Raw genomic sequence first — 22,865 nt, 5'->3', positions numbered from 1 at the left:
TCGAAAGGCGTCCAACATGCTACTAAGCAAGAGCAGAGGACAAGTACAAGTAGCTCCAGAGCTAATGAAGTGGTTGGGCCAAAGCCGAAAGGACACTTAGCTGTGGACGCGCCTGGAAGTGAAAGAAAAGTCTGGTGCTGGATGTGGTCAAACAGGAGATGGCAAGAATAAACATTGACATCCTGCGCATCAGTGAACTAAAATGGACGGGAATGGGCGAATTCAATTCAGATGATTATCATATCTACTATTGTGGGCAAAAATCCCATACAAGAAATGGAGTAGCCCTCCTAGTCAACAAAAGAGTGGGAAAAGCTGTACTGGGATACAATCTCAAAAATGATGGAATAATTTCAATACGAATCCAAGGCAGACCTTTCAACATCACAGTCATCCAAGTTTATGCACCAACCACCAATGCCGAAGAGGCTGAAACTGACCAATTCTATGAAGGGAAAAACCAGAGATCTGTTCAAGAAAATTGGAGATATTAAAGGAACATTTTGTGCAGAGGGACATGATAAAGGACAAAAATGGCAGGGACCTCACAGAAGCAGAAGACATCAAGAAGAGGTGGCAAGAATACACAGAGGAATTATACCAAAAAGATCTGGATGCCCCGGACAACCCAGATAGTGTTGTTGCTGACCTTGAGCCAGACATCTTGGAGAGTGAAGTCAAGTGGGCCTTAGAAAGCTTGTCTAACAACAAGGCCAGTGGAGGTGATGGCATTCCAGTTGAACTATTTAAAATCTTAAAAGATGGTGCTGTTAAGGTGCTACACTCAATGTGCCAGCAAGTTTGGAAAACTCAGCAGTGGCCAGAGGATTGGAGTCTACATCCCAATCCCAAAGAAGGGCAGTGCCAAAGAATGCTCCAACTACTGTATAACTGCAGTCATTTCACAGGCTAACACGGTTATGCTCAAAATCTTAAAAGTAGGCTTCAGCAGTATGTGGTCCGAGAACTCCTAAAAGTACAAGCTGGATTTAGAAGGGGCAGAGGAACTAGAGACCATATTGCTAACATGCGCTGGATTAGGGAGAAAGCTAGAGAGTTCCAGAAAAACATCTGCTTCAATGACTATGCAAAAGCCTTTGACTGTATGGATCACAGCAAACTATGGCAAGTTCTTAAAGAAATGGGAGTGCCTGACCACCTTATCTATCTCCTGAGAAATCTATATGTGGGACAGGAAGCAACAGTTAGAACTGCATATGGAAGGACTGATTGGTTCAAAATTGGGGAAGGAGTATGGCAAGACTATATATTGTCTCCCTGCTTATTTAACTTAAATGCAGAATATATCATGTGAAAGGCTGGACTCACAAGCAGGAATTAAGATTGCTGGAAGAAATATCAACAACCTCAGATATGCAGATGATACCACTCTGACGGCAGAAAGTGAGGAGGACTTAAACAACCTCTTAATGAGGGTGAAAGAGGAGAGTGCAAAAATGGTCTGAAGCTCAACATAAAAAAAAGATTATGGCCACTGGTCCCATCACCTCCTGGCAAATAGAAGGGGAAGATATAGAGGAAGTGACAGATTTTACTTTCTTGGGCTCCATGATCACTGCAGATGGTGACATCAGCCACGAAATTAAAAGACGCCTGCTTCCTGGGAAAGCGATGACAAACCTAGACAGCGTCTTAAAAAGCAGAGATATCACATTGCCAACAATGGTCCGCATAGTCAAAGCTATGGTTTTTCAGGTAGCAATGTAAACAAGTGAGAGCTGGACCATAAAGAAGGCTGACTGCCGAAGAATTGGTGCTTTTGAATTGTGGTGCTGGAGGAGACTCTTGAGAATCCCCTGGACTGCAAGGAGAACAAGCCTATCAATTCTAAAGGAAATCAACCCTGAGCGCTCACGGGAAGGACAGATCCTGAAGTTGAGGCTCCAATACTTTGGCCATCTCATGAGAAGAGAAGACTCCCTGGAAAGACCCTGATGTTGGGAAAGTGTGAAGGCAAGAGGAGAAGGGGAAAACAGAGGACAAGATGGTTGGACAGTGTCATCAAAACTACCAACATGAATTTGACCCAACTCCGGGAGGCAGTGGAAGACAGGAGGGTCTGGCGTGCTCTGGTCCATGGGGTCACGAAGAGTCTGACACATCTTAACGACTAAACAACAACAACAAGGCATCATGGAAACTTATAGGGAAACAAACAGAATGAACTCAAGACTGGAAGATAGAGAAACAAAGAAACTGATACAGATTTGCGTGTTCCTAATAGAAGGGGTAGAATCATTATGAACAGCATGTATCTGGAATAGTAACAAATATAAGTCAACATTTTTCGACTTGTATAACTTATTGATTGTATCCTAAGCAGTGTGCCTCTATGAAGTGATACATATGTATCTGGAAGTGAATCATATACTGACTGAAGAAAAATTGTGATAGACACAAAGTATTTTTTGTCAGAATAGATCCCCTACATTTTTACAGGAATTTACCAAAGCAAATTTTACTCTAGTGGATGTCCAACTTCATTAATGATAGTGAATACCAATCAATTTTATTTTTTTGAATTCACACAAGCAATCCTGGAAATGCAAACCAAATTACATTACAATAGACAACTGAAATCAATGGGATAAGTTGGTCACTGCCTAAGTAAAGTCCCCCCTGATTTCAGTGGGTTCTTCCTAAGGAGGATTAGGAGTCAAATTAAACACAAGGAAGAAATATTTTCTCCTATCTATCATTTTTCTGTCCAACAACAAGAATTCATCAAAGCCACATGCCTCAGTAATCAGATTAAATTCATGTTCACCTTCTGCTGAATAAAACAAAGCATAATACACGAAAGTTAGATAGTTGAAAAAAGAAAAATGTGTTTTCTAACAAAATAATGCCTTAATCACTGGCAGGATAATTTTTTCTAAAATATGTGCTAAGCATATTCTCTTTGTTGTTATGTGCTATCAAGTTGTTTCTCACTTATGTCAACCCTAGTAGGGTTTCTAAGATATGCGAGATGTTCAATGAGTATATTGCACATTGCAACTGACCAGCAATTTTCTATGGCTGAACAGGGATTTGAACCCAGGCCTCCTGAGGCATAGTCTGTCACTCTGTTCACTATACCACACTGGCTCTTGTCTGATCTGATATTAAATCACAATCTAATCCATTGCATGCAAGGGTGGTATATAAATGCATTAAATAAATAAATTTATCACACTTTGTAAATGGACTATGGAAGGTGGAACTCTCTTACTAAATTTCAGCATATATGTGAAAATCCTGGTAAATTTATCCTATCAACCCATAAAAATAAATACACTGAGAGCTTCAGGGGGAAAATACTTCATACTATTACCCCATGTCAATTCACCTGAGAGAAGCCCACTGAACTCAACGGAATGCTTGTATGAATAGACATATAAAAGATTCTAATTTTGGTGCAGAGATGGGAAACATGTGATGTCCCAGATGATGATGGTCCACAGTTCCTATGGCTCCTCAACACTGCTTCTGCTCGCTAGAGCTGATGGGAGCAGCAGTCCAACAATATCTGAAGGACCCTTCATTCCTCAACCTTTATTTACTACATGGTCCAGGTTTGTAGGAATGCACAAACTATTCTGGTAATGACAGGGCTTCCTTAGATCCCATTCAGGGAAAGTGAAAACAAATTAAGAAATGTCATCTTCTCTCAGTCTTAATAAGGAGCCCAAACTGTGCAGTCTTGTCCACGTGTAGTTTTGCCCAAGGACAGCTGTCTTGACTGATAACCTGGCTGCATATAATCAAGGAGCCAGTTCATCTGTCCCAGGATGGCATGAGATCTCCTGCCTTGGGCAGGGGGTTGGACTAGAAGAGGTCCAAGGTCTCTTCTAACCCTATGATGATTCTATGATAAGCATATCAGGTGTACAGAAGCAGCTCCATTCCTGTCACCAGCTTTAAACGTGTGAAGCCTTCAACAATGTGTAGGTATGAACAACACACTCTCTTTTCTTCATCTATTTTCATACCCAGATCACTGTTTGCACTTCCCTGACCTGTAATAGCTACTGCTGGCTATTGAAAGCAGAACGTACCACTTCATTACATTATGTTTAGTGAAGACTATTTTTTTAATAACTTGCCATGCTTTTAATGCCATACCTCAGTTTTAAAAAAGCTTAACCAATTATCACGTTACACCAAACCTAATAAGTAAGTACAGATTAGTATTTCCTGAATGCAACAGATCAGTATTTACCCAAAGGACAAGTACCAAGTGCCCTATCATTACTATGAACTATTGTTTGAACACTTCAGCAACCTGACTGTATAATTCCTAATAATTAGCAATGACAGGCAGAATCTCTCTCAGACCTGACACATGTCTACAGTAACAAAACCCTAATCACACAGTACGGTAATAACTGAAACATGAATTGATGCAGAATTTAAATTAGGTATTCTGCCTAGATACAGATGGCACATATGAAGGTATCTATGAATTCCACAATTGCACCAAGCAACAATATAATGTCTGACTGTCCCAAAATTAAAGCAGGGAAACAGAACAGTAAAATCAAGATCATAGAAATAAGGGGAGACAGAGAGAAAGGGTATGTTTTTGTATAAGAGCAAAATGTGAAGAAGCAGTGGAGCAAACTATTTCCAAGTTCAAAAACCTACACTCAGTGGCCGGAATCCCATTGTAGATTTATTCTGGTGTTGTAAATGTAATGGCATAACTCATGGCAGTGAACTGCAACTAATTAACGAGCTGTTGCTCGCATTCATAGTTCTGCATCAGTCTAAATCTACAAGTATAGTGTTACTCAAATTCAACCCTTCACGCTTCAATCATACATACTTAAAACTCAAAGACTGAGGTATTTGGCTGCGGAGCCAGTGGTTGGGAGCTTTATTCCCCACTTTGCCTCTTTGATTCACAGGGTCTCTTCTGCAGTTCTAAGATGATGATTATACCTAAAACTGAAAAAAATGTGTAGGATCCTATTTAGCCTACAGCATGCATGCAAATAATGGGAAAACTCATCATTTCACTAATATGATATCACACACTCACTGAGGCTGTGCTTTGAATGAAAACTTGACAAGGGGCATGTGTGCTTAGACTTCTAAACCATTTCCCCTTGCTTCCACCCACAGTGGATGAAAGGTATAAGGCATACCTGCTATTTAAAAATACTGCTTTGTGAAAATGATAAATATTTGTTGAGTTTGTTTGCTTTGAGAAAAATCACTTTTTGAGAATTTTGTTCACCAATTCTCATGATACACGTCCAAATTTACTAGTCTTTCTATAATCAAATAATGTCACTTGTCAGACTATTCCCAATCATGTTATGTGTATAGTCTCTGTAGGATAAGGACCAAAGTATGTTGTTATCCTACCCTCTTATCTCTACGAATACTGGAACATGACTCATTTTGCCCTCCTAATCTCCTCTAATCTGCTCAGTGACAGAGTTTATGTTGACATATCTTCTAAGGCCACATCAAGGAAGGAAGCAAAGGGTAAACACAGACACAGCTAGCCCTGCTAAAATCAGAAACCACTGGATTTTAAACTTGCTAACCCTTGAATAGATTACTATCTAGCGCCTGTCTGACAAATGTCTTGTACACTTTGTAGCCTCTGCATGATGCATTTAAGTCTGCTGGCGGCAATAAAATATTTAACCAGGATCTTTAATTAGGGCTTTGGTGGTTTTTCAGAAAAAAAACTGTTAAGGCACAGAACGCAAAATTAATCACCAGAAGGTTTTCTCTGTCATGAAAATGAATGTGAAAGCCGTTTTATACAGCAGGAAGAACAACCAAGCCTCCAGTGGCACACCAAAGCTTTTCTGTGTTGTCAGAAACTTCCTCTCCCAAGCCATGAATCTCCTTCTCAGTCTTCAACAACCTTTACTACCATAACTGTCATTTCCTACTGTCTCACAATCCATCTCAGAAATTAAAGCTAAGGGCCACCACTCATGAACCAATATAATTAAGGGCCACAATGTTTGTAAACTTTCTATTATTGGCATTGGTCTGATTATGTGGTAGATTTTTGCAAAGGCATTGGACTGATGCCTATGTAATATATGGCACCAGTCATACTGAAGACATGCCATACAATTAGCACCCACGAAGAGCCCTGGAAACATTGCATTCCCTACCTAGAGTTATGTCTTGCTAGAACCAGGTTTGCAGACTCAACAGTTTCTCCCCCTGTAAGAGCCATCGCATTGTGGGTCTTTTGTCTCTTGTTTATCCACAGGTGACTGCTGAATAAGACTGAGGATGAAGACTTTCTATTTTAATCCAGTTGTTCATATCATCTAAAACAGATCCAGCAGAAGAGTGGGATATGCTCAATCATCGCTTAAGTAAGTCCCACAGAATCAATAGATCTGTTTTAGCTGGCACCAAAAATTGCCCTAAGTGTAGTGGGAATAATATTGGGATGAAGAATTTCCCAACCCTGAAAACATATGTATGGTTTTTTGTTCCATAGTGAGCTCTAAAGATACCATGTTGGGGAAAAGCCAGTTATGATTAATTATTAAGTGAGCACTGTGGGTGTTGTCTTCATGACCCTCACCCCTCCATCCTCAGCAAGGACTGTGATTTGCAGTGTTGTACTAGAAGTTCACAGGTTGATGCTGTTATTGTTGTTGTGTGGAGAGGGAATAAATTGAAGGATTCACATATCAGTATAAAAGCATAAAAAGTTTAATATGCCACACATCTTTCTCATTATGTGAGGAACAGCTGAATTAGAAAACTAGTCGAGTACATTACTTGTTTGTATTTACGTGAATGTGGGGGTGGGGGCTATAAAGTCTGTGAATCATTCAGTGAATGAACTTGATATAAATACTAATGTATCTTCATGACAGAGATCACTGAAGAAATTGCTTTTCAAGTATTGCAAAGTAAAGGTCCTCTTCAAACAAAGCCCAATGTACAATTTGTGATAATAAAAGCACATAGTAAACAAAAAGTAAACAAAGCCAACACAAACTTAGTATCAGCAACTTAAAGCTAGCCTGTACGCAAAGACCAGGATTCCATGACCTGTGCAACCGAATCTGCATGGGAAAAAAAGATTTTGGACTTTTGCTTCTCAAACAGCACTTGTCAAATCTATCTGTGCTCTATAACAACCAATTTTTGATACCTAAGCCTCTGGAGTTTACCTAAAGCAGCTGTTTCACAGCCAGTGACCTACCAGGTTGAAGTAAAAATACACACTATTCAGGGATTGCATCTTATTCCCTTTGATAACATTTAAATTAGGGAAGTAGGGAGGAAGTCTTCTGTTCCCTTTAATGAACTTCCACCTGGTTGCATTCCTATATTAATTTTAATCAGGTTGTTCCTCGGATCCTGCCAGGCCTCTGCTGAGTCCAGTAAACTGAGAACTACAGACACAGAGCATTTCTTCAGTCTATGCCATTAATGAGAGAGGTGGACAGCCTCGGGGAAAACCAATGCTACATATTATGGGGTATAGTCAGGTGAACCAAAGTTCTCATGATATGCTTGTTGGTAAGGAAGCATTGTTGGTAAGGATTTATCTTATTGAAGAATCATGAATGACTGTGTTCTTTAAAACACACCTGGCACTGCAGTAGTATCAGTAGTAAGTGAATTTGTTACCCTTCACCAAGGCCAGAGTCAAGCAGTTAACAATACTCTGGCTTCCGTCCATCCGTCTTTCTTGGTATCAAAGTGTTGCACAATACAATACTCTAGTCTCTTCTTATAATATTTCTGTACAAAACATGTTGTGTGTTTTACTCAGAAGATTTAGCCCATTGATAAAATACATATAGTTTAAACAAGTTATCTTCTTTTCCAAAATATATACATTTATAATTCTGTTCTTTGAATGATGGTTTATATGAATCATTTCAATCAGTTTAATGCTTCACATTTCATACTTCAAAGCCACGCTTCTTTCCCTATTACATTTTGCAAACAAAAAGCTGGGCTAATGTCCACATACCTGCCATAAGCAAAGCGTCTGTCTTTGTGGTGATCTCCAAATGTGTCCCACAGCCTGAGAGAAACACTCACTTCATCAACAACATCACGGGAACGCTCAAGAACCTGAAATAAGTATACTTTCACCAGTTAAAGTTTGCTGCAGGTACAACACCCTTAAGAAGAGTCTGAAGGCACAGCAAGCAATAACCTCTTCCAGCCCAGTCCCTCCAGATGTTACGGAAGCACAATTTCATCATTCTTAACCTACAAGAGAAAAAGGGCTGGGTGGGAGCTGTCATCCAGCAACATCTGGGGGATCTAGGTTAGTGAAGACTGCTAAAGAACAGCATGGTACTCAATCAGGTAAGATGAAAGTCTTTCATTAGATAACTATTTTTGCCTGTTCGTTCATGTTTTATACATAGCAGGAAAATTTATTCCTCAGGATACAATTGCATTTTTTTAATTATCATGTTTGGGCTAAATCCCATTCTCAGTTGCCATTACAATAGATTAACTGAATGAATGAGACATATTAAGTCAATACTTAATTCAATGGACCTATTTTAGTTAGAACTAACAACTGGATGGAGCCCTTTGTGTTTCAGTTACTGTAGAAGTAACATTTATATTCAGTTTTCTGCTATGTACAGATTTATTTTTGGTAGTATTTACTGCAGTAATAATACTGCAGTTTTAAAACTTACCATAAATGATATGTTAACAACTGTTCTTCTCAGGAAAAATGGGCTGTTTGTTCCTATTAGAGTGGCAACCAGATTCTTTGTCAGACTGATTGGTAGGACACGAGACTGAAAGGCTGAGAGGCATTGTTCACCCTTGCTCTATAACACAATCAAACCATGGTTAACTATGGCCTGCCATTAGGTCTTAATTGGCAAACAATGATTTGGGATTGGCTGTCAGGCCAGAAATAAGAACACATGACTTGATTTGAGTTTGCAAAGTACTACCCCTGTGTTAACTACAGTCTGTCATGAAGCAGACCACCATATTTATGCACATTGCTCTGCATCTAGACTCTGCTGTGCTATGGTATTAGACAAGTAGTATTAAACCATGGTTTGACTCTGTTACATTGTACATTATAGTGAACAAAACCACAATGGCTTGGCATGCTAGCGAGGCTGAGTACTTGTATTCTATGAAATAATGAGGACCTACTTGATAAAGGGCTGCAGCCTGATCAAATTAATTAAACCAAGGTAGCACAGAAATCAACAGGAAGAGTTTGTCATGTAGTATGTCTGTTTAAAATATGAATTAAATTAGTTTAGAAGTTGGATTAAAAGATGAATTAAATTAATCTACATGCAACCTGCTATGAGCACACTTACAAACTCTTTTGAAAACATGACATTATGATGAAGCCTTAAAACCTGACTCGAGGGCCATATTATTTCCACGTCAGTTTTGTCACAATACTATCACAGAAATATCTCCAATTACTGCCCAACTACAAATCTAAACAGGTCTTCAATAAAAGGGTTAACCTTAACCATTAATCAGAGGAAACAGGCTTAACCCCACCCCCTCCAACCTGGCTTTTGCATATGGAGAGCTAAACCTATGGAAGACAGAAGTCTATATATTGATAATCTTGAGTTATGGCCACATGATTTTTCAAGTTTTCTAATCATGTGGGGAGCCGACATAATAAAAACTGCTCTCCTCTTTAGAGTTAGCTGTCCTTATGAAAGAAGTAGGATGGATGGAGAGAAAAGGAAGAGCCTGTTGATTAAGCCCTTTTGTGAAACACCTGAATAAGGCTTAAATAAGAATGATAAGACTGATGTGTATCTCCAAAGCAATATAAATACTGCAAAAAGCAACAATGTAAAAAGTGGGCAGTTGGACTGAAACATTTCAAAAACTATTGTATCCATATTAATAGAAGAATAACCCTCTGGCCCATTTGGTATTATCTTTCCTTTCTGAACAAACAGGTTGCCCAAAGGACAGGGCTCAGTCAACCCATTTTTAAAGGAGGCATCAAAGGGTAAGCACCTAAAAGGACTGGTTGGTCCATGCCAAGGAAAATCTGTATATAATACTTTCCACAACTGGTTGAAGTTTACCATACATACCTCTTGGCAGACCCGATATTGATCGATTGCCCAGACAGTAGGGACATGAGTTGCCAGCAGTTGATACTGGGTCAGGGTGGTGTTACATGCTCTTGCACAGATTAAGCGAGTCTTCCCCACTGCGTTATCACCGACAACCACACACTTGATGGTTTCAACGTTAGGTCGTTCGTAGTCCATGTCAGCATCCATCTACCAGAAACTGTAACAAGACAAGAACAATAGCCTCTAAAATGATTGTTTTGAAGCAGAATTCTGTTTCTTTTACTTAATAATAATCTGAGAACTGCAGAGCTACAAGGATCATTGAGTCCAGCCTCTGTTAAGGAGGCTCAGTGGGGAAGCGAACTCCCAACCGATGCCTAAACCACTGAGCTATCCAGCAGTGACTTGCTCAAAGCAAACCTGGAAAGACTAAACTGTGTTACTACTGCCAGAGCTGATTTATATATCCTCACACAGTTCATGAAATTCAGAGCTGTTCTGACCTTGGATGCTTTGCTTCCGGCTAGTATGTCATTTTCTGCTTGGTTTTCTATAAACACAAACTTGCTTGAAGAAGATAAAGCATGGTGGAGCCAGGGCTGCTGCCAGGACTCAAAGAGTAGCAGCAGCAGCTTTAATTGCAAATCTGCTTTCATACTTTAAGTAGCAATCGTGTTTACACCAACGTCACCCTTCAGCAAATGCAAAAGGTGAAATTATTTCTGAATATACTTCGGAACACACATGTAGGTTTCATAAAATGACAAAAGTGGTTGCAAATTATGAGAACAAAGAGAGAAACCATTGTTTCAACTCTACAGTTATCATAATCAGATTAACGAGAATTAATCTAAGCATTGTTAAAGTTCCCAATAAACTGATTCCACCAAAGTCTGTGTGCTTTCTTCTGAGTACCATTTATGAATGTAAATATTCACTTTCAAATGTGTGGCTCACCAGTATGCAAAGAAAAATATTGAAAAACATGTATTTGGGGTGGGATGTGTGCTAATTAAATACAATGTAAGTTCCCCTATATAGAAAATTATATTATGGGAAGCAGACATTATTACAGATACTGACACTGCACAAAGTGAAATCTTGGATTTATAAGCAAATGTATGCAAATGAGCACTATGCTAAAACTCCAGCCATCAGACACAGGAGGGACAAAAAAGTGAGGATTCCACTCTATTCTGCCACATTATATGCAAATATGAAGAAAGAGTAGGCCCAAAGCATATATTGCAGAAAATTAATCTCTGTATTTATTTAAATGGAAGCCTTCCTGGAAATGCTCAATAGCTATCAAAACATAATTAAATATTTCATTGTTCCACTTTACTTTCTAACACAAAAAAGCAATTTCAAATTTAAGTAACCGTTATTAGGGAGCAAGCAATTTTGCCATTAGATGTGCTGCAAAAATCACAGCTTTTTTAGCGTTCATAACAATAGAACATGCACTAAAAACATTCTTCCAGTAGCTTTAAATGCTATAATGCTGTTCAATATTTGCTCATTCTAATCAATTGCATTTTCTAAGACACAACATGAAATGTTTTATTAATCGATGGATTGTAGCCAGTTTTAATTTTTCTTTTGTTTTAACTGACTTGACTCAATTAAAAACAAAATCTTACCTGAAGTGTGAAAAGAAATGTACTAGGTAACAGGAGGCCTGAGCTGCAATGTATTTATTGCTAGTCTAGGGCAGAACAATTTTTCCCAGTGCTTCTCAACCTTGGGTCACCTGATGTTCTTGGACTACAACTCCCATAAACCCTGACCAGCACAACTAGTGGTTAAAGCTCCTGGGAGTTTTAGTTCAAGAAGATATGGGGACCCAAGTTTTGTAACCACTGTTTTAGCCTGTCAAGTTAGTCTATACATATTGGAAGTTGTATCACAGAAGAAAACATTACTGGACACAATTCATAGAGATATGATCCGTGCCTGCAGGAATTACAGTCTTCAGTAAGATGGCAAGACAATAATGACAAGGTCAGAGAATGACAAATAAGGAGAGGGAAATAAGGAAGAATAATTGAGCCCTGCTGCTATGTTAACCACAAAGCAACTGCACCAACTGGTGAAAAGGAAAATATCAGGTGGGCTGGAAACATGGTCAGTCTGTTACCTGGGCTATACATTTTCATGCTGTAGGTGGGCGGGGCTTGAGGAAAGAAATGCTCCACCACAGAAAAACAAATAAATAAATAAATGTGTTACACGTGGAAAGCTATGTTGTTGGGGAAAGTCGAGGCTAGAACATTTTGCATTCCGGTGTCTTTCTCTCAAAGAACAACCCATATCTCTTAACACAACTGTACCAAACCAGATGCTCCAAAAATATAGGAGCAAGACAGACCTATGAAGGATGTTCAACCATTGTAGCTGAGATACAACCAAGACTGTGACAACATGTTTTACAAGTATAATATAAGAACACATTCCTTGAATTGATGGATCAAAATTAATGACCTGGTGTTATTTTTCTAGCCAGACACATCTTTAGGAAGTTCACAAGCAAGATAACTTTCTCCTGCTGCTTTGCTTTTCCCTACCATGTGGGCTTCAAGGGTATTCTCTTGAATGCAAAAGTTCTTTTTAACTAACACACATAATAGCCTTTACTCTACTCATTTTCCTCTGCTATGTGGTCAAGCTCAGGGCTGGCCCTACCCTTAGGAAGAGTAATGTAGCTGCCTCAGGGACAAAATCTTGGAAAGGGAGGAAGCAATAACCAGTATTAGAGGACAAGAGTTGTCTGTGCCACATAGCAGATCTATCCTTTACCCCCAAAGTTGTTGTTCTCAGAGGTGTGATAGATGCTGTCTCATCTCCAATATTGAAGAACATTTAAAGTGCCAGTTTGCTTGATGTCTGTATGTAAAACTGGGGGAGAGGCATCCTGTACCTGACAGCAAAATGTTTTTGGTCAACCCTGGTTCTTCTGCAATTTTATGGGAAGCATAAAGAAAAACTAAAATCTTTCATCCAATTATTAAAAAAAAAAGAACAGCAGACGGATTAAATATTTAGAACTGCTAGTGGTTAGCTCAGTGGTTTAGGGATCTGCCTGTGGAGCCAAAGACTGAGAGTTCAGTTCCTCCCTGTGCCTCCTTGACAAGGGCTGGATTCGATGATCCATAAGGACCCTTTCAGCTCTGCAGTTCTAAGACGATGATGATGATTAAACTAGGAACCGTGACACTGAATTATACAATCAACAGCTGGCAGATTCTCTAGATCTGCTTATAAAAAAGAAGCACAAGTACACAGGCAGCAAAATGATTAAATGTTGCCCAGAGGAGGAGGGGGCTAAAGCAAATCTGTATAAATCCAGATATTTTGTTTTGCAATGTCACAGCTACAAGACATCAACAGCCATGACTGTTGCTAATTTAGGCTTCAGCTAAATCGATTATGCAATCAGATAAAGTAATAATAAAATGTATGTACTAAACAGAAAAAACCAAAACAGGAAAAGTGTTTGGCATTTGATGGGCAAACATACATAATAACTGACCAGCAAATGTGAGCTGGATAAAAGCAGATTATGAGAAGACAAGGCAGCAATTTAGTCTGTAGTGTTTTTTTTAAAGTTGTGTGTTCAATCCAGCCTCTATCACATTTGAGTCTCAAGCCTAATCTTCATGTATTTTTTCCAGGCAGAGAAAATTGCTATACACTTCTTCCTACAGCATTTATGTATTTAGGTTTTTTGTATAAATTTCTCCTTACTTCACCTTACCCCTAAGGCAACAATGCTGAATTTATAACATTGTACCCATAATCATTTGAACCTGTAGGCCAAAGGAAAGGCAGGGCTTTACATAGGAGTACAATATGACTAAAAGCAGCAAAAAGGTACAGATCGCATATTTGGTAGTTCTACTTTAATGCTCATAATTTTTTAAAAACTGTATTTTTTAAAAACTTTATTTTGTATAGGTATTTGTGCCATTTTAGCCAATGTTCTGTTCCCTTAAACCACAGATGGGCGAAGTGTGACTTAAGAGCGGCATGCAGTCCCCTTCAGCAATTCTGAGAACTCCATGCCAAGCTAATGTTAAAAAAAAATAGGATTTTGTGCCTCTAGAAGAATCTCTTATATCACTGTTTGCATTTGGAAAGTCACTTCTCAATACAAAAAACACAAAACTGCCAGAAAATGTCTTGCCACTTGCTGTCTTGATTTCACCACCTGCCAAATGTCGTGCATTTCTAAGCCTGGTACTATCTGTGCGGGTTTCTGGGGGCAAAAAGTTTGGCCATCAGCTCACCAAAGTTGCCGTCCCCACCTTAAATATAACACCATGTACATTGCACTTGTACATAATTATGGTTCTTTGAGTGGTGATCGTTGTATCCACACAAAACAGGTGTGCGTGCCTCCGCAACACAGCTTTGGAAAGATCCAGAGCCTCAAAAACCCTCTAGGAACTAACATTTCTTCTTCTTCTTCTTCTTCTTCTTCTTCTTCTTCTTCTTCTTCTTCACCAAGAAGAGAGAACGAAGGAGAAGGAAAAAGCGAAAAAAGGAAAACTTATCGTGGTAGGAATGAAGGTAAGTTAAGTGAGACTCTGGAGCAGTCTTTTAAGTGTTTTCACAGTAGCAGACAAAAAAGGACTGAGGAAAGTGGGGCTGTGCCTGGGTGGTATAGGCTAGAGGCACTTTTTTGAGGCTCTGGAACTTTCTGAAGTGGTGTTACGCACGCGCACAGAAATTTTGTGTGCATACATGGACACCACAAAAAGAAGCTACACTTAACCAGATGCAAAACGTTGTAGTTACTGGAAGTCCATTTTATACCAGGCAAGGCAAAACACAAAATATCCCTTTAATGCAGCCGAAGTGTGTGTGTGTGCGTGTCTGTGTCTGTGTGTGTGTGCACATGCGTGCGTGCACGGGTAAATGATACTGGTTAAAACAAAAACCTCTCAAAGTTCTCAAAAATGAAATTTCAATAACGTAAATCCTATATAGATGTTTACTCAGTAATAAATCCAGCTGAGTTCAATAGAGGTTATCTCACAGAAGGGAATATTGGATTGTAACCTAAATGAAGCATACTGTCAAACTCTAACATTTCTAATTAGACCAATTTGCACTAGAAGGTTGGTAGTAAGGTATGGTGGTGTACAGGGAACATTTTAAATATAGAGTCCTCTCCCCCACAGCTATAGCACCCCTATCTTCAAGAATTTGCAGTCACATGTTCTCTGGCGCAAGAAGATTCACTGAAGACTCCCCATTTTCCTTGAAGCATCATCCCCTCAGAAGAGAGAGGTAAGGAAGGAAAGCAGGTAGCCAGGAAAGAGCCCAATATCTTGGTAGATGTGGAGCCATGTCTTCTTCCTCATTCATTAGGCAAATGGAGGGAAATTGAGGGGAAGAGAAACAAAACCAGCTTCCAAGCCATGTTAGCGTCTGGTTTTGTTTAACCACACTTCAAAGTGGGTGGGCCATCAAGGAAAAGAAGGTTCAATGAGACCGGAGAATGACCTATGAACCTCACACTTCTCAAAATCTTTCACAAGCTAGATAGTATATGCAGTGTTTTGAGCACTTGAAGATTCAACAGAAGTTTTCTTTTTAAAATCACCTATGTCATCTTATCACTGATGTTACTTTTGCCCCAATTTCTGAATTGTTGCCTTCCACATGCTTGTAAAAATATAAAAACTACCAGCCTGGATAAAAGTCCAAACACATAATTTTAAGACTCACTCTCCTCTTCCTCCAAACACACAGAAATACACAAGAAAGGAAACCAAAGCACTGAAATTAAGATTAGTAACTATAGACAAAGGCCCCTTTCCTGAAGAATGAGTGTAGATGTGATCAAACAACTGAGCTGTTAAAAATTTACTAGGAAGGAAGATACAGTGTCCCCATCTGAAACTATTAGGTTACTCTTCCCAAGCAAGTATTACTGGTTAGTTTTTAAAAAGTAGCAGATGGAAAGCAACAAGGAGGAGGGAGGAATCTAAAAAGATGGACAGAAAAATAATAAGAATAGAAAATGTCAAGGGCTTATTACTACATGGAGATAAAATTACTGGAAGCCATAACTACTGGTTGTCCATGTAGTAGGACTACAGTACTACTTATTTTCCCAGATTGCTGAATTTCATTTTCCTCAAATTCACCATTCTATGCCAAAAAGAATAGTGCTATTTATTATTTCCCCCTCTTCCCTGGAAGTATGCTACTTAAAAAGTAAGAAATTTTATAAAAAAATGAAAAACATGTAGAAAAAAAATTATGCTGAAACAATTTTATCTGACAGAAAGCTGAGCTGTTGCTACCTGATAGAAGCAACATTTCAATAAAACAAGAGTGGGTTCTGCTATTGGATCAAAGGCCTTACCCCTGTCTATCTGTGTGCTGGACCAAAAAGCACCTCTTCGCTGAAAAGGGGTCACACAGAAGAGATTTTAAAAATGCACTGAAAATCCAAAATCCTGTTTCTTCGCATAGTAAATCACATGAAAATACTAAGTCATAGTTAGTGTAGTCTTGTTTGAATCAGTGGAACATATAGAGCAGCTGACTCACAAAATCCCCATTAATTTAACAGGCCTACTCCAGTGCGATTTAATACACTAAGCAACAGGATTTGGGCCAAAGAATCAGTTGGGGAGAATGAATTCTGGAGCCTTTTCTTGAAGGAAATACAGCGTAATCAATGTGTAATAAGCTATGGTAGGAACTGCAAGGGAAACGAAATAGCATATGGTGGAAAGCAGCATGATAATGGCCAGTAAATGTTTTCCATCACTCACTCATTTTTCCTCTTTGATTAACTAAGCTATTCTTCCTAGTCTGCAATCTATTTGGAAGTCTTTGCAACACAGACCCAGTTATGATGAGGGATTTATAATCTCTTGTTCTAAAGCTTTGAGGCAAGAAGCCTTGATCATCCACCCTGATCATCCCAACATGGGGCGGTTTTTGGTGCCTCACTCTTTTGTACCAACTGAACTATGGACAGCTCTTCCAAAGACAGGAAGCAAAAGTCTCCACTTCCTTGTTCTTTATACAAGTATATTTCCTCCTATGTACTCATTCTGAGAATATTGTTTCATTTTAACTTTGATTACTCAGAATACAGAAAATTGCCTCTAACTATTAGCTCATCAATTTTGACTTGCAACAGTTCTTTAGGGACCGAACTGCTGGGTAGCTCAGTGGTTTAGGCGTCTGGCTGTGGGGCCAGGGGGTTGGGGGTTCCATTCCCCACATTGTGCCTCCTTGACAGGGGCTGAATTCAATGATCCAAAGGGTCCTTTCCAGCTCTGCCGTTCTAAGATGAGGATGATTTCCATCTTCTGAACACTTGCTATACAACTAAACTACAGTGCCTCAACTCAGGATCAATCTATGGTGCAGTAATCTAGTTCACTAACTAATGCAATTTAGACAAAAATAAAGCTTTTTGGGTTCCTCCGTAATGGGAAAATTTTGTAGAAAAAAATATAAGCCTATCATGAGACATGTACCCATTTACTAAATGAAGAATTAGAAAGTAATACACAAGATTTTCTTCAATGAAACAGTTGCTTTTTGATCTCTCAGTAACACCCAGATTGCTATGTACAAGTTTGAAGCCAAAATTCAAGGTGGTACTCTTCACCGTTAGGGTTTGCCGTCCCTACTGGTGCAGACCTCTCCAGTAGCGAAGGTACACTGGCCCTATCTTTGCTGTCCTTCCACAAGCAGGCAAAGAACTTTCTCTTCTGGCAAGCCTTTCCTTAATAACCAGCTACCTGTATGTGATTTTTTTAGATGAACTGTTATGTATTACTGCTTTATCTAGATTTTTTAGTACTACTTGTGTTTTCCATTTCTCAGAGGGGCATTTTTTTAATTGTATACTTATTGTCCTTAGATTTGATATTGCATTTTAATTATGTAAGATGCCTCTTTATTCTTAGCTTTAAATATTGTCTTTTATGGTGTTAACCACCATTGTATATGGATTGTTTTCAACTTTAAATATTGTCTTTCACTGTTGTAAGCTGCCTTGGAGTCCTTTCAGTGACAAAGGCAGGGTAATAAACAAATACGCTATAGAGTTTTCAGATTGTACCCTCTCTTCATTCTTGATTTTGTTCTTCCTGAAGATGAAGTACAGTGGTGCCTTGACTTACAAACATCCTGACATACAACCATTTCGAGTTATGACCAGCTCTGGCTGCAAAATTTTGCTTCTAATTGAGACCAGAGCTTTGAATTCAAATTGCTAACCATTGGTGGCGAAGAGACTGCTTCTTTGTAGCTCTTTTGCCCCAGCAGTTAGAGTGTGCGATCAGAGGAGGTTTAGGACTGCCTGGTAAGGTAAGGTGCTGCTTTCTACTTTTTGAAAACTGTTCTGGGTGGGTTTTGTAGCATGGTTTTGGGCTGGGTGGTGGGATTATGTTTCTATGCTGTGATAGGTCTTGCAGAGTTTGTTTGTTTGTTGGGTTTTTTTCCCCATTTCTGATGGGTCTTGCAGGGTTTGTTTGTTTGTTTGTTCCCCCCCCCCTTTTTTGATGGGTCTTGGACTCTCTGTTTGCTTTTTGGTTTTCGTTTTTTGCATTTCCGATGGGTCTTGCACTCTCTGTTTGCTTTTTGGTTTTCTTTCTTTTTTTGCATTTCCGATGGGTCTTGCACTCTGTTTCATTTTTGTTGATTTTTTTTGTATTTCCGATAGGTCTTATAGTGTTTGTTTGCTTTTCTGTCCCCCCCCCCCTTTGGCTGGAACGGATTAACTGCGTTTCTGATGGGTCTTGTAGTGTTGTGTGGGTTTTTTTGGTGATTTTTTCCTTCGGCCAGAACAGATTAATTGCATTTCAATGCATTCCTATGCGAAATGGTGCTTCGACTTAGACCATTTCGAGTTACGACCAGAGTTCCGGAACCAAGTAAGTTCGTAAGTCGAGGCACCACTGTACTTTGCAATTAACACAGAGCATAGGCACACAACTCAGATGATATAAATACTCAATGAGATAAACACGTGCATATTCTGAGTTCACAAGCAAAACACAGAATAATGTAGTGTAAATGGTCTCACATCACACCATTTAGTAAATAGATGCAAAAAGAAAGCTGCTTCACTGCTAGTTGGGAGCTTTCTGTCTTCTCAGGAAACTAAGATGGAGATTGAACTATGCTAGGTAATAAAGCATTCCCAGCTAGGTCTTTCCTCCAGGTGAGCCACATTTAGGTATGGCTCTTTCAGGCAGAACTCCTAGAATAGAGAATTGTGGGATTTATAGTCCTCTTCCTCTCTCCCTCTCCCTCTCTCTCCCCCCCCCCCCCACACACACACATGCCTACCCTCTAACATCCCGATAAACTCTCATCACTTGACCAATTTTTTCTTTAAATAAAAAAGATTTGATTAGATGAACTCTGGTCCTGATTAAACAGAATAATTCTTATCGTATCAGAAAATAAGATGATAACGAAGGGAGAATTTCTCTCATACTACAAATTCGTCAGTGCCAAATTTTAATTTATTCACTATGCAGCTGATGCTCAGTGTTTATACTGAAAACCAACAAAGTGCAGTCCTTCTAGATGTCTATATTAAGCTTATGTGGAGAAAACCTACAGGCCATGTCTGGCCTAAGCCAGCCTTTGCTTCCACTTGCACTGTCCTGCTTTGTCCTGACAGGTACAGGTCAAACTCTGGCAAGCTTCCAATCTGTCCTTTGCTTTGCTGTATGCTTACATGACCATTTCCTATTAGGCCCAAGTGTGCAATGTCTGCTGTGCTGTAGTAAACAAAAGAATTTCCTCTGAATGCCCAGGCAGGCTGAGGGATTCTGGGGAGCTGTGCTTTGAAAATAACTGCTCCAAGAACTGGTCTGGCACAAGCAAAGGGGGCCCTTGCACTCCGGCTTCAGTCTCGGAAACTGGCTCTGTATCTTATGCAGAATATGAAAGAATGGCTCTTGCAGCTGGCTCAGGAGGCCAGTAAGCACCGCCAGAGGTGGGCACAAAGGGAGTTGTCTAGTTGTAATTGCTAGTGGCTACTTACATCCTACCCGAAGACTCTGACGCCCATGAGCTGGTGGTTTTATCCTGGCTTTTGAAGGCAAGTATCACGGTATCGCTGAGCTCCATTCTATGTGCTTTCCCCAGAGCGCCCTACCAGCTCTCCCAAAGAACTCTCCTGTTTACCTTGCCACAGAAGCAGCAAAACGCAGAATCAGCCAGCCATTTTTATGGCCAAAGGTTTTCACCAGCAGATTAAACAAACACATCCACATACTTTTCTTGTGAAGCTTTTTACCCCATACGTTAGTCTTTACCCTTAGGCAAAACCAATGTCAATGCAATACGACACATTTGCTCACATTAATCACCTGTAAACTCTCTCCCTTCCCAGTTATATTTCTCACTAACTAAATGAAGACTGTAAGAATGTTAGAGATAGCAGATATTAGCACTAATAATAATTTCATATGCTTTTCTGTGAAGTACCATATGCATTTAACCGTACTTTACATATTAGTAGTAACAGTAATACAACCATGTTTGAAATATCTCCACTGTAAAATACAAAGCACACTAGAAAGGGGAAGTCCCACAGAGATTGTCTTTTTGGATTATCTATTACTATGAATCCCATTCCAATATCTTTTTTTTTAAATTCCCTGCAGGTTGGCCTCTCACTCTCTCTTCCTCTAAGCACATATCTGACACTGTTGTAAAGAATTCCTCTCCCATATGAAGCAACCTAACTGTCCAATATAAACATTCTTAAACAGCCCATACTGCCACTGAGGTCAATGACAGCCTTGTGTGTACAAATATTCTGGCATACAGAATAAAAGAATGATAAAGAACTTATAAAAGAACACTCTTCATCTTAGGTGAGGATGATCAACTTGTGGCCATCCAAGTATTGTGGAGATTGCAACCCTCATCATTCTTCATCTTTGGCCAAACTGGCTAAGGCTGATGGGAAGGATACTCCCAACAACATCTGAATGGCCATACATTGTTGACCCATTCCTAAGGCTTTTACAAACTAGTCTTCATCAGATCCGTAGAAATGCTTTTGATGTCTTCCTACTGTTGTGCACAATATACACATCTGTGCTCATCACCATCAAGCACCCCCCATTGCACATCCGTCATTGGCAAGATCAGGTGGAGGGGATTGTATATTAGTAATTGAACCTGTAAAGTATCTTTCCCTGCCCCTTCCCTGAAGTGCAACCACTAGATGACTGCCATAATCACCTACTGGACAGATTCCATATCAATGATGACAAAATAAAACCTCTCCACGTCTGTAAATTTTATAAACTTCTTTTAAGAGTTTTTACATAAAACAAGAGGCATTTTAACTGGTTTATCACTTGCATGCTTTTGTTATGTTATGTATCTTAAAGCTGAAACCAACTTACAGCAACCCAAAGAGGGTTTTCAAGGTAAGTGAAGTATTTAAGGAGTGGTTTTACCAATGCCCCACTTCACCTAATGAGTTTCTATGACCAAGATGGGATTCAAACCCACGTCTCTTGAGTCCTAGCACATCACAAAGAGGAACTCACCATGCTACACTGGGGTCATACAGTGGGGTCTTGACTTAAGAACGGCTCGAGTTAAGAACATTTTGACTTAAGAACCACTCTCATAGGAAAATATTGACTTGACTTACATACTTAGATTTGAGTTAAGAACTGAAAAAAACCACGTGGGAGGCAGGGAAAGTGCAAAATTTGAACTTTCAGTTAACTGTTGGCCAGTGAAAAGGGTGCCTGTGTGCTTCCTCACTCCTCCCAGTGTTTAGAGAGTGGATTGGGAGACAGTCTTCGGACTGCCTGGTACTGTCCTGCCTGGACTGTATTTTCCCTGCCTTCCCTGAACCTTTCTTGACCTAAGAAAAAAAGAAACAAAATATCCCCCTCTAGTGGTCAAAGGCGGAATAGCAGCTTCCCATTAGTTTCTATGGACGGAAAAGAGCAGATACGGATCAAATGGTTCTCAATGCATTCCTATGGGAAATGCAGATTTGACCTGAGAACTTTTTGACTTGAGAACCGCCTTCCAATACGGATTAAGTTCTCAAGTCAAGACCCCACTGTACTTTCTAGACTTTTTTCTTTTCTCTATGAAGATGTGAGCTCCTGTTTGTTAACACCAGAGTGTATGTTCCTCTTAAAAAAATAAAAAAATGAAAACAAACTGCTCCCTACCCTGGTTCCTCTTGTGCTGAAAGTGCACTATACAAATTAACACATTATTTATAAGGAAGAAACTCAAAGACCTTTTCACTTCTTTAAGGTTAACCTGCACAACAGCAAGGGGGAAGGACTGGAAGTCACTCACAGAACACATTACTTTTGTATACACAAGGTCTCAAGTTCAATCTCCAGCATCTCTGAGCATAGATGCACAAGCCTCCGACTGGACTTCCTGTATTCGTAATACGTAATGTAATGTAATTTTCTGTCATTCAGAATTGTTCATATTTTTTATTGTTGTATTTTATGATTGTTAGCCGCCTAGAGGTCCTCACCAGACCAGATAGGCGGGATATAAATAAAATAAAAACAAATAAATAAAATAATCTACTCTGTACTCCACTACTGGAGTTAGGCTCCTTACACCACACTAGTTAGGCTCCTTACACCACACTACTAAGAGAGAGTTTGTCCCCATTGCCCTCAGTGGGAGTTCGTCACCACTGTCTCAGTGTATGAACCTTACTACTTATAACTTTCTCCCACACAGAAAATATTGATTGAAATCTGGATTTGATGAGTCTATACCTATGGAAATTCCACTGGGCCT

At 39.5% G+C, this 22,865-nt stretch overlaps 1 protein-coding gene across 4 annotated transcripts in view; it reads right to left on the bottom strand.

Moving 5' to 3' along the window:
* The window catches only part of RHOBTB1 (Rho related BTB domain containing 1), a 101,707-nt gene that overhangs the window by 50,958 nt on the left and 27,884 nt on the right, over positions 1 to 22,865 (bottom strand). For 3 of the 4 annotated variants that reach the window (XM_020814713.3, XM_020814714.3, XM_020814712.3), the window contains 2 exons: positions 10,074 to 10,275; positions 7,985 to 8,088 (listed from right to left, as the gene is read on the bottom strand). In XM_020814713.3, the coding sequence (XP_020670372.3) occupies positions 7,985 to 8,088; positions 10,074 to 10,265 (296 nt within the window). In that variant the 5' untranslated portion in view covers positions 10,266 to 10,275. Of the gene's footprint in view, positions 1 to 7,984; positions 8,091 to 10,073; positions 10,276 to 22,865 lie in introns of those variants that run through there. The other variant, XM_078390911.1, reaches the window with a different exon arrangement.

The sequence above is a fragment of the Pogona vitticeps genome, chromosome 3 (assembly GCF_051106095.1).
Source record: "Pogona vitticeps strain Pit_001003342236 chromosome 3, PviZW2.1, whole genome shotgun sequence".
Classification (NCBI taxonomy): domain Eukaryota; kingdom Metazoa; phylum Chordata; class Lepidosauria; order Squamata; family Agamidae; genus Pogona; species Pogona vitticeps.
The sequence above is the reverse complement of the archived record's forward strand: the minus strand, read 5'-3'. Positions and strand labels throughout refer to the sequence as shown.